Source organism: Sapajus apella, unplaced genomic scaffold (assembly GCF_009761245.1).
Source record: "Sapajus apella isolate SASKATOON/1434 unplaced genomic scaffold, GSC_monkey_1.0 scaffold36, whole genome shotgun sequence".
Lineage (NCBI taxonomy): Eukaryota > Metazoa > Chordata > Mammalia > Primates > Cebidae > Sapajus > Sapajus apella.
In genome coordinates this window covers 31,237,034-31,249,237 of record NW_022436976.1, presented here as the reverse complement: position 1 = coordinate 31,249,237, position 12,204 = coordinate 31,237,034, and the positions used below count along the sequence as shown (strand labels likewise).

At 51.5% G+C, this 12,204-nt stretch overlaps 1 protein-coding gene across 4 annotated transcripts in view; it reads left to right on the top strand.

Annotated features, from left to right (window-relative positions):
* The window catches only part of ACOT11 (acyl-CoA thioesterase 11), a 57,899-nt gene that overhangs the window by 24,434 nt on the left and 21,261 nt on the right, over nt 1-12,204 (top strand). For 2 of the 4 annotated variants that reach the window (XM_032296884.1, XM_032296885.1), the window contains exons 2-3: nt 6,953-7,160; nt 8,133-8,202. The exons of the other annotated variants lie outside the window; for them this stretch is intronic. In XM_032296884.1, coding sequence (XP_032152775.1) covers nt 6,953-7,160; nt 8,133-8,202 — 278 coding nt within the window. The remainder of the gene's footprint in view (nt 1-6,952; nt 7,161-8,132; nt 8,203-12,204) is intronic. 4 annotated transcript variants of the gene reach the window in all.

Sequence of the window (12,204 nt, the reverse complement as noted above, 5' to 3'; positions counted from 1 at the left end):
GTGAATAGTGCTGTTGTGAACATGTGTGTGCATGTATTTGTACTTGTTTTAGTTCTTTTGGGTCTATAACTAGGAGTGGAATTGCTGGATCATATGGTATTTCTATATTTAACTTTTTTGAAGATCTGCTAAACTGTTTTTCATGGCGACTCAATCATTTTACATTCCCACCAGTAATGTACAAGGGTTCCATTTTCTCCATGTCCTTGCCAACACTTGTTATTTTCTATTATTTTGATTATGGCCATCACAGTGAGTTCACCCTCTTTTATAATCCTCATTGTAACCCCAAGTTCTTTTATTATCCCCATTTGACAGATGAGGAAACTGAGGCATAAAGAGGTTAAAATAACTAGACGAAGGTCCCTTGGGGATGATGAACTTCTAAAAGTTCCATTTGTATTTAGCTTTACAGGAAGCCAGCTGCGTTGAAAATGCGCCCATGAAGCTCTATTCTCGAAGGAGAGATTGGGCTGGGCTGAGGAACACTTGTTTTTAGCTTAGAGTTTCCTCCTGGACCTTCCTCCCCAGACTTAAGGCCTCAGGCAGAATTGGCAGGTTGAGCCCCCCACTTTTTCTCCCCATACTGGGAGAGCACAGAGCTGGCCATCAGAGGAAGGGAAAGACCTTGATCAGCCTGCACCAGGTTGAGGCCATTGGCCTAGGACTCGGCCCTGGGCTATGTTCCCTCCTCTGTCACTGACTGGCTTTGTAACTTGGTATAGTTTGCCTCTCTTCCCTGAGTCTTAGGTGGGAAGAAATTCTTCTACCTTCCCTACCACCAAGGCCTACAGAAGTGCTGTAGAGATGACAACATGGACTTTCGCTGGTAGGTCTGGGACTGACTTAAACTCTATTACTTCCTAGCTACTTAGAAGCAATGTACGCTCTCTCAGCCTTGGTTTCCTCATCAGTAAAATGGGTAGAATAACAACGCCTTGCAGGGTAGATATAAGAATTGCGGTGTCTCATGCCTGTAATCCCAGCAGTTTGGTCGGCCAGGTGGGCACATCACCTGAGGTCAGGAGTTCGAGAAATGGGTGGGCCACCTTGAGTTTCGTTGTGTCTTGTGTCCCTGGCAGTTGTTCAGTGAAGCCACTAGACTCTGGAATCCAGGTCATTCTACCTAGTATGGATTTGGCCAAAGGTTCATGATGCCTCAGCCTACTCAGGCTGTGTAGGAAGAGAACTCTCACCCTCCTTTGACACTTAGAAGTCCTGTGTTGGCTGGGCACGGTGGCTCATGCCTATAATCCCAGCACTTAGGGAGGCCAAGGAGGGAAGCTTGAGGTCAGGAGTTGGAGAATAGCCTGACCAACATGGTGAAACCCCATCGCTTCTAAAAATACAAATATTAGCTGGGCATGGTGGCTTGTGCCTGTAACCCCAGCTACTCAGAAGGCTGAGGCAGGAGAATGACTTGAACCCAGGAGGCGGAGTTTGCGGTGAGCCAAGATCATGTCACTGCACTCCAGCCACTCCAGCCTGGAAATTCTGTCAAAAAAAAAAGAAGTCCTGTGTCAATAGTACCAATTCTATGAGTGGGGCTGTCACATATGCAGACTCCTTTCTGACCCTCATACCAAGGAAGATGCCAAGGTGACAAGGGGAACAAGCACACTGGCCTGGCAGTGCTGCCCTTTAAGAATCTGGCTCAGCCTCAGTCTGCTGACCCTAAATGGCAATGATAGGTTCTGGGTCAGCAAGACACAGCTCTCCATGCAGTGTTGGAATGAGCGTCTCCAGTCTCTTACTGCTAATAGGAACCTTGTGAAAGGACCTGCATCTCCTGGACAAACTGAGACCCCCATGGCAGCGCAGGCCCACACCCTGAAAAGCCATCACACTATTTGGCCACGCCGGCACTATGGATAAACCTCAAGCCTTTTAGGTTAACTCCTGTCTGCCGCAGATTCTCAGGAAAAGATATCCTCTTTCTAAATCCCGATTCACAGGCAGATGACAGTCCACCAACTGAATAACCTCTTAGTGAAGATTTTCAGATTCTGCTCCACAGGGAAGCTCACTAGGGCATCAGATTTAGGAGGAGGAAGATTTTTTTTTTAATGACCTCCATCCAGACCTCCTTTCCTTGGATGCAAAATCAGTGTGCTAGAAAGGAGAATGAACCACAAGCATATAGTGACACTAGTGGAAGAAGCACCTGCCATTTGGAAGCCCAAAGGTTTATTTATTTATTTATTATTAATTTTTTTTCTTTTTTTGAGATGGAGTTTCACTCTTGTCGCCGAGGCTGGAGTGCAATGACATGTCTCGGCTCATCACAGCCTCCGCCTCCCGGGTTCAAGCAATTCTCCTGCCTCAGCCTCCCGAGTAGCTGGGATTACAGGCATGTGCCATTGCACCTGGATAATTTTGTATTTTTAGTAGACACGTGGTTTCTCCATGTTGATCAGGCTGGCCTCAAACTCCTGACCTAAGATGATCCGCCCGCCTCAGCCTCCCAAAGTGCTAGAATTACAGGTGTGATCCATGGTGCCTGGCCTTGGGGGTGTTTATTTTTTAATTTTTATTTTTAATTGTAAAAATAAAATATGTAATTTATGTTCTTGAAGAAAAAAAGAGAATTGCTAGGATAATACATATGAGAGCTGCTAGCATAGGACCCGAGACTTAGTAGGTGTTCAATAACTGTTCACCAGTGAATACATGAGAGGTGCTTCATAAAAAAATATTGGTTCAATCCTCTACCTTTCCAAATCCCAAATCTTGAAGAGTGTCAAATGTGAACACTCAGTAGCTAAAGGAAAATTAGGGTGTTTGATAGGACACTGGGGACCATCACTTGTCTTCTAGAATGAAGATAGGATCTCATGTTATATGACAATCAGACGCCTGTGGAACAGCCCCCTGGTATCCTTCCTCCCAGCCCTTGGGCTAGCTTTGTGGACATATGCTTCCTCTTTTACCTATGAGTTTGGTGCCCACCACCACTACCCTTTTTTGCCTTGTCTGCTGGGAACCTCCAGGCCAAATGCAGCTCTCTTTGGCAGCATCTGGATTGCTAACATAATCCTCTCCTCTCTTATTTGGTTCCTTAACTTTGTTTGCATTTTGGTTCCTAGTGCCCGTGCATTGTGTGTGTCCGGGGTATGTGTGTAGGCTGTCTCAGGGCCTTTTTTGGGAAGAAGGTAGGGAGGGAATCAGCTGAAAGGGGAGCTTAGGAATGTGGACAAATCTCCTGCCTGGCTGGTGGGGAAAGTGCCAGGAAGCTGCCCTTGGGTTTTTCTGAGAGGCTGAGGGAGTGGGAGGGGGATGGGGCCACCTTTGTGGGGGCAGAGCATGGAATTTAGTCAGCTCCCTCACACGGCTCAGAGTGACCTGGTTCAGACAATGGGACCTTTCAAGGGGCCTGGCCCACAGCTCTGGGGTGGGTGCAAGGCCTCTTCCCCCTGCCTGCCCCTGGGGCCTGCCTTCCAGTACCTTGTGAGAGGCAGGGCGGGAGAGTGGGAGGAACAGGGGCTTTGCAGTTTGGCACCCTGCTTTTGAAGCCCTGCTCCATAATCACGGGCTTTTTGAATTCTCACAGAACCTCTCAAGCTCCTAACCTTGCCCTGCACAGGCTTGCTGTGAGGCTCTGGTGAGCTCATGGGTAGAAAGCACTGTGGAAACCATCTGGTTTGAACTACGTTTGGGTCCCTCCCAGCTGTATTTCTGTAGGAGGCACAAACTCAGCTTTATAATGCTAGTAGTAAGCACTCAATAAATGTTAGCCACAGAGTCGATGTGTGCTGGGAGCTCTATATACTTGGTGGGGTTTAATTTCCTCCCTACAATGATCCTGGGAAGTGGGTATTGTAATCTCATTTTTACAGACGAGGAAACCGAGGCCCATAGAGGTGGAGCAGCTTGCTCAAGGTTATACAAGTTGGTTGTGGAATTGGACTTGAACCCAAGCTAAGCTGACCCCCAAGGCCTGTGCACAGCCTGTGTCACGGTGGGTTACTCCAGAGGTCACCCAGGCCTGCTCCTCCCCTTCAGGGCGGGTAGGTCTCCTTTGCACCAGGCCTAGTCTAGCATTATCAGGTCTGGCCACGTCTGCCAGGGCCTTGGGCCAGCACCTGGCACAGCTGCTGTCTGAGAGGGCATGTCTCCGACCTCTGGGTGCCCTCCTACCCTTGCAGTGGTTCAGCCCCGCCACCTCGGCAGCTGTCTTGGCTGGGCCTGCCCCACCGCCCCAGGCCCTGACTCCATCCAGGGCCTCTGCTCTCCCTATGACTGGCCCTGGGAGGAGTGGCCCAGCTCTGGAGCCCCATTGGCCAAAGCTTGCCTGGGCTGCACACACCCCTGCCTCCCAGGCTGGCTGCCTGCCCACCTAGGAGGCCTGGCCTGGCCTGCCCTAATTTGGGCAGACTGCCTTGGAGCCCAGGGAAGGAGTGGAGTCTGAAAGGTCATGCCTGGGGCCACCTGCTGCTCTGTCCCTGCCGCCTGTGCTCCAGCCCAGGGGTTTTGCACCCCTCTCTTTGAGGGGAGTGGTGGGGACAATTGTGGGCTTGTCTCTCAGAGTGCTTCAGGGGCCCTGCTCAGAAAAGCATAGTAGTTCCCATGCTGACAGTGCTCTGGAGCCTCCTCATTGGGAATCTCAGGCTGAGTTAGACCCTAGACTCCTGAAACCAGGGGTACCTCAGGGACTGGCAATTCCCTGTCCTACCTGGTGAATGACAGATGTGGCTTGGGAAGGGGGACCCTGCTCAGGATCACACAGCACCTGAACGACACAGCTAGAATTTGAACTCAAGTCTGTTTCTGATTGTCCCTGCACAAAGCTTTGACGAGGCCTGTGCCAGGCCCTTCTAGGCCCAATTTGTCATTGTGTTCTTCATGTCTGGCCCAGGGCCCATCCAGAGGAATTGTTTGATGAATGAATAAATGAACAAGTGAACCAGTGAGCAGGGCACAGATCCTGGCTCCCGTGGCCTAGGGTGTGCCAGGAAGGTAGGGACTCCTGATTCACAGAAACAGGAGCGCATGGGAGGAGGGTTTGACCAGGTGAGAAGCAGAGAGAGGACCGGAGCTCAGGCATCACGACTGCTGTTCCAGGGCTGTGTCCATGCTCAGTTTCCTTGTTGGTGAAATGGGCCCATGGTTCTCACCCTCATCCTCATGAGGACACAGAAAGGTGGTGGACATGCCCAGGCTGGTAAAGTGGGGGTGTTGAGTGTGGGCATTCATGCCCTAGGCGGTCTGCCCCCAGGCGGACGTGCCCAGACAATGCCTCTGCAAGTGGGCATTGTCTCCCCATTTCCTCAGCTCTCCCTAGGGCTTCTTTCTGGAATTTCTCCCCAGTACCCCTGGCTGTGGAGGGGTTTGGGAAGAGTGTGGGTGAATGTAGTTTTGCCTACCTCCTTCCTCTATATGCTCCCACACCCAGAAAGCCAGCCACCCGTATCCATGCAGGCCCCCAGCTCACAAACAAGCGGGAAGTGCCTTGGCAGTGGTTACCATGGCGACGGGTCCTGCTGGGATCACATCGGCCTTCCAGCTACCTGTGAGCGCCTGCAAGCCAGGCAGCCTGGCACCCTGCAGGCCTCCGCCCAGGCTGAAAGCTCCTGGGATGGCTGCCCTCCTGTCTCCCCTTGGTGCCCAGCCTGCTACCCAGGGGCTCTTGGGAATAAGCAGTGTTTCTGGAAACCCATAAGCTGTTCTGGGTCAGATAGGCCTGGTTCAAATCCTGGTTCTACCACATAGGGATCAGCGACCTTGAACAAGCCACCTCGGTGCATTTGGAATAGATTGAATTAGCTATGGGAGGCCCATCGGGGGGAATTATCTAAGGAGTATAGACCAAGTGCAAGAGCTGTCACTGCCATCCTCCTGCTGCCGTGGCAGGCTCGCCACTGGGGCATGGTGCTCTTTGCCACTCCAGCCAAGCCCAGGGCCCTGGACTCCTCATCTCTGCCTCTGGAGGTCCTGCAAGCAGAGTAGTGTGAGGGGTAGGAGCTCAGACTGCAGCAGACCTCTCGGCTCACAGCGAGCTTTGTCACTTACTTGGGTCCTCATTTGTAGGATGAGGATAATCATGCATCTGTCTCATAGGTTTGTTGTGAGGATAAAGTTGGATTAGTACATATAAAGTGCTTGTAAAAATAGGTGACACCTAAGTGCGATATAAATGTTAGTGGCGACTGTCGTCACCACCACACAATTGGCACTGGCCACCAGAATTGAACCCATGTGCCTGTCCCTCCTCACCTTTCTCACACATGCAGGCGTGCCCAGCTCTTGAGTTCATGATCTGCTTAGGGATGGCAGGCTGCTAGCCCCTTCCCTCTCCTCCCTTCCAAAGGACTGACAGGCACACCCCACTTCTTCTGCCTGGAGAGTAAGACATGCTGGGCTCCAAGCAGAAGCCCCAGCTCTAATTCATGAGTTGGAGAATTTTCTCAGCCAGTTTTCCAGGTGGCAGCTGCCGTACCCAGCCCTGGTTCAGACACCTAGTCAGTGACTGCCCACAGCGCTCCCAGTCAATAAATCCTTCTGAAGATGGAGGGAGCCCAAGAAAGGAGCCCTTTGGGGATGAAATCAGAGCAGGTTCTTGAAACATTGTATCAGGAACAGTTCCTTGGGATTGACTGCTTTGGGGCTTGATAGGCCTCCTGCACAGAGAGGGGACTCTTTCCAGAATGAAGGTACATCTAAGGCAACCCTTTCAAAAGCCGCCCTGGAGCTGAAGCCAGGAGCACTGAGTTTTCCGCGTGGTTTTGTCTCCACTGCTCCACTGGGGTGCAAGGCTGTGTTCACGTGCGGTTCTTAGCCAAAAGGAAACTGTGCAGAAGCGGCATCTGCAGAGCCCCTGGGGTCTGAGACCATGGTCTGGAGGGTGGTGGCCACTCTCGGGTTGGGATCTGGTGGGAGGTGGCCCTACGTGCTCTCTCTCCCCCAGACCCTAAGTTCTCAAGGCTGGGCCTCTCGGTCCCCACCTGTCCTCCAGGGCTTGGCCTCAGTGTTCTCAAACCGCACGTCCCGGAAGTCAGCCTCACGTGCAGAGGGCGACGGTGCCATGACAGACGGCCAGGGATACCGGAACCCCACGGAGGTGCAGATGAGCCAGCTGGTGCTGCCCTGCCACACCAACCAGCGCGGCGAGCTGGGCGTCGGGCAGCTGCTCAAGTGGATCGACACCGCGGCCTGCCTGTCCGGTGAGGCTGCGCTCCCACGCCCTCCTCCCCCACAGGCCCGGAGCAGGGACTGCGTTTGCAGCGATGGTCACTGTCCGCCCTGAGTGCCATACTTGTTTCTCATCTTGGCCTTTGCTCATGCTGGTCCACCTGCCTGAAATGCCCTTCCCAGTGTCGCCGTGCTCCTCACAGCCTACCTCTCTCTCACTCAGACCCCCGAGCCCTGAGTGCCGGTCCAGGCCCTAAGTCCCTCCCTCAGCACGTGCAGCCTTCTAGGCGGCTGCTTGGGACTGGCTGGGAGATGCCGCTGAGCAAAGCCCGTGGCTGCCTGCCCTGCCGCTCCGTCCCTTGAGTTGAGGGGCACCGGACCAGGCTAATTTCATTCCTTTTGTTGTACCAGCGCTCTCCAACCCACAGAGCTCACAGCCTGGTGGAGTGGGGCGTGGGGTGGGTTGGCAGATGACACGACTGTGTCCCCTCAGCACTGTTTCAGAGGCCCTGACCCAGCCCTTGGGGCAGGGGAGGGATTCCTGAGGGGCTGAGGCACCTGAATGGAGTCCTGAGAGTGAGAATGACTCAGGCAAGGAACCAGCGGGTGAAGGGACAGGGGCTCCAGAAGGCCAGGAAGCAGACCAGTGTGGCGTGATCACTCATTCGGCAGTTACATATTGAGCATCTACTATGTGCCAGGCACTATTCCAGGACTGGGGTACAGCAATGAACAAGACAGGCAAAACGGCAAAATCCTTGTCCTCAAGTAATTTATAATCTAGCGGGAGGGAGAGACAATAGACAGATGGAAAGCAGGTATACAGAAGAGGCTTGGGGTGGTGACTGGGGGGAGGGAGAGTGGGGAAGGGGGCGGCAGGGTGTGGTGGGAGTTGTGGCCTTGGCTCCGGGTGGCTCGAGAAGCGTCCTGAGGAGGTGACATCTGAGCAGAAGCCTGTGATGGGGGGAGGCTACTAACATCTGGCTTTCTTCCCCTGACGCCAGCGGAGAGGCATGCTGGCTGCCCCTGTGTCACAGCCTCCATGGATGACATCTATTTTGAGCACACCATTAGGTAAGTGGCCCCTCCTGCCTCAAGGTCTCCCTCCCACGAGCCTGGGGCCCACCCTCATGTCTCCCTGCCCCGTCAGCCTGTGTGCTGCCTAGAGCCTGACTTGATTGACTGAAAATGAGGTGGGGGCAGCCTCTGGGGAAGCCTGAACCCCTCTGCAGTGTCTCTGGGATGGTGAAGGGCTAGGAGTTGACCTGCTGTTCCATTCTGTGGGGGGGTTCCCCCAGCCACGGTGTGGCCAAGATAGCATTGTGGGGTGCTGCGTGACTTTGGGGAAGTCAGTCTCTCTCCGGGCCTCAGTTTTCTCATCTACAAAATGGAACTTAATCAGTGAATGCCTTTTTGAGCTTGGACTTTCTCTGTGGGTCCTTGGGCACTGGGCTGTAGGGAGGCCCCTAGACAAGGCGTCTTGGCAAAGTCTGAGTGAATGGCTTGGGCCATTCAACCTCTACTCACATACTTCCAGGGATGAGGAGCTCATTACCTCATTACCAAGGTAGACCTTTTTTTTTTTTTTTGAGATGGAGTCTCCCTCTGTCACCCATGCTGCAGTGCAATGAGATGATCTTGGTTTACCGCAATCTCTACCTCTCGGGTTCAAGCAATTCTTATGCCTCAGCCTCACGAGTAGCTGGGATTACAGGCACCTACCACCTGTCCTCGATAATTTTTTGGTATTTTTAGTAGAGATGGGATTTCACCATGTTGGTCAGGCTGGTCTCAAACTCCTGACCTCAGGTGATCCATCGGCTCCAGCCTCCCAAAGTGCTGGGATTACAGGCGTAAGCCACCACACCTGGCCTTTTCTTTTCTTTTTTTCTGAGACAGGGTCTCACTCTGTCACCCAGAGTGGAGTGCAGTGGTGCGATCTTGGCTCCCCGCATCCTCTGCCCCCCAGGCTCAAGAGATTGTCCTGCCTTAGCCTCCCAAGTAGCTGGGATTACAGTTGCACGCCACTACACTGGCTAGTTTTTGTATTTTTAGTAGAGACAGGATTTCACTATGTTGGCCAGGCTAGTCTTGAACCCCTGACCTCAAATGATTCGCCTGTCTTGGCTTCCCAAAGTGCTGCGATTACAGGCATGAGCCACCAGGCCTGTTTTTATTTTTATTTTTTATGGGTATACAGAATAGAAAAATCTTCGTCACAGCACACTGGACTTTGCCTCCCCATAGCTTTGCCCACAGATCCTGCTTCTGGGATCCAAGGAGCAGGCTGAGCCCTCGGCCCAAGACAGGCTACAGGGCCATACACAGAGCTCTTGTCTCTGGGCCTGACCCTAAACTCACCAGCACTAGCTAGGACGTCAAGTGCCAAGGGCTTATTTAGGACTCACTGGGTGCTCAGTGTGTTACCATTAAGGAAGAAGACTGGCCAGTCCCTGTACTCACTCATTCAGTCATTCCCTCACTACAAACTTCATATGAGAATGAGCACCTTTTTCAGACCAGGGGCCTTGCTGAGACTGGGCATGCAAAGGCCACTGGGGCGCAGCCTCTTCCCTGGAGCTCCCAGTCTGCAGGGAGGCAGATGGAACATCATTTCAATGCAGTGAGAAGTTCTATGCCATAATGGGCTCTGACACACAGATGCTTTGTAATACCTTTTTTTTGTTGTTGAGACAGAGTCTTGCTCTGTCACTCAGGATGGAGTGCAATGGTGTGATCTCGGCTCACTACAACCTTCACCTCCCAGGTTCAAGTGATTCTCCTGCCTCAGCCTCCCAAGTAGTTGGGATCACAGGCATGTGCCACCATGCCTGGCTAATTTTTGTATTTTTAGTAGAGATGGGGTTTCACCATGTTGGCCAAGCTAGTCTTGAACTCCTGGCCTCAAGTGATCCACCTGCCCCGGCCTCCTAAAGTGCTGGGATTACAGGTGTGAGCCACCCTGCCTGGCCTGCTTTGTAATACCTTTTATTATAGAATAGTTTTATAGACTAATTTAAAATTTACAAAAACATTGTATCTCTAAAGATAGTACAAGGCCAGGCACAGTGGCTCATGCCTGTAATCCCAGAACTTTGGGAGGCGGAGGCAGGCAGATCACTTGAGCTCAGGAGTTTGAGACCAGCCTGGGCAATATGGCAAAACCCAGTCTCTACCAAAAATTAGCTGGGCATGGTGATATGTGCTTGTGGTCCCAGCTACTTGGGAGGCTGAGGTGGGAGGATCACTTGAGCCTGAGAGGTGGAGGTTGCAGTGAGCCGAGATCACACCACTGCACTTCACCTGGATGACACAGTGAGACCTTGTCTCAGAATAAATAAACAATAAAAATAAAGATAGTACAGAGAGTTCCCATATACCCCACACCCAGTTGCCCTGTGATTAACATCTTACGTTTGTAGGATACCTTGTCACAGTTAGTGCACCAATCCTGATACATTATATTTTGATGCCTTTTTAAATACATTGACTTATTTGATCCTCAAAACAACACTATGTGGTCATAGCTATTAGTATCCTCATTTTACAAAAGAGGAAACTGAGGCACAGAGAATTGAAGTAACTTATTGGAGGTAGTACAGCTAATGGAGGACCCAGGATATACTATCAAGCAGGCAATCTGGCCCCAGAGCCCTTGCTCTTAACCAACAGGCTATATTTCCGATAGGTCTGGGAGTAGGTGTTATGGCACTGAGGGTAGTCAACGGGGGCTTCCTGGAAGAGGCATTTGAGCTGACTCCAGTACTGTCAGCTCTGTACATAGTGACAGTTTGAAGCCAGTGGAGCTGTGTCTGGACCAGCTCCGGGTCCCTGCAGCCAACACAAGTTCTTTTACTTAGGGGAGCAAGAAATAGAGAGGGCTAGGGGTTCATGCATGCTGGCTGGACCTGCTGCAGGGCCCAGCAGAGTGAAGGTGAATCTGGGCGGAGGAGGCTGTGGGTGGAAGGGAAAACCAGAGAGGATGCTGGGAAAGAGGACAAGCTGGGGAGGGGCTGGAGCATGGCTGGTGTCCAGGAGGGTCCTGGACGCATCTGAGGAAAGATGAAGTTTTTTTTTTGTTTGTTTCTGCTTTTGCCACCTTTTTTTTTTTTTTGAGTCCATGAGGCATTTTATTTGTACATGTATGTATTACGTCCCTAGAAAAAGAATCCCAGGATTTTCCCTCCTGTGTGTTTTCGTCTTGCTTCTTCATGGTCCATGATGCCAGCTGAGGTTGTCAGTACAATGAAACCAAGCTGGCGGGACGGAAGCAGATTATCCTGCCATTTTTCTAGATCTTTGAGTTGCACATCAAATCTGGGGCTGATCACACCACACTTGTGTAGCCTGCCTGTGAGGTTGACCACAATTTTCCCAGCTCTGTGATCGTCAATGATTTCGAATTCGCCAATGTAACCATGCTTCATCATCACAGTGAGAAACCGGACGATGAATTGGAGCACGGCCTAACAAGCACCTGGTGTTTGCCTCTCTTTTCGGCATTGTTGATGCTCTCGAGAGCATCAGCCAGGACATTCATGCGCACCGTTGTGGCGGCACCGAAAGGTGGCGGAAAGAGGACGGGAGGGGAGAGTGCATGGAGTTATCCTGCTTTTGCCACTTTAAAATAATTCCAAATGTATGTCTAAGGGCTAAGAACTCTTTTAATTAATTAATTAGTTTATTAATTTATTTTTTGAGATGGAGTCCTGCTCTGTCGCCCAGGCAGGAGTGCAGTGGTATGATATTAACTCACTGCAACCTCTGCCTCCCAGGTTCAAGCAATTCTCCTGCCTCAGCCTCCCTAGTAGCTGGGATTACAGGTGCCCACCACCAAGCTGGGCTAATTTTTGTAATTTTAGTAGAGACAGGGTTTCACCATATTCATCAGGCTGGTCTTGAACTTCTGACCTCAGGTGATCTACTCACCTTGGCCTCCCAAAGTGATGGGATTACAGGCATGAGCCACTGCACCTGGCCCTCTTTTTTTTTTTTTTTCTAGAGAAGTTCTCTTTAAACACAACCTTAACGTCATTACCACATCTAAATAATTAACAATAATTTTCACTAACCTCA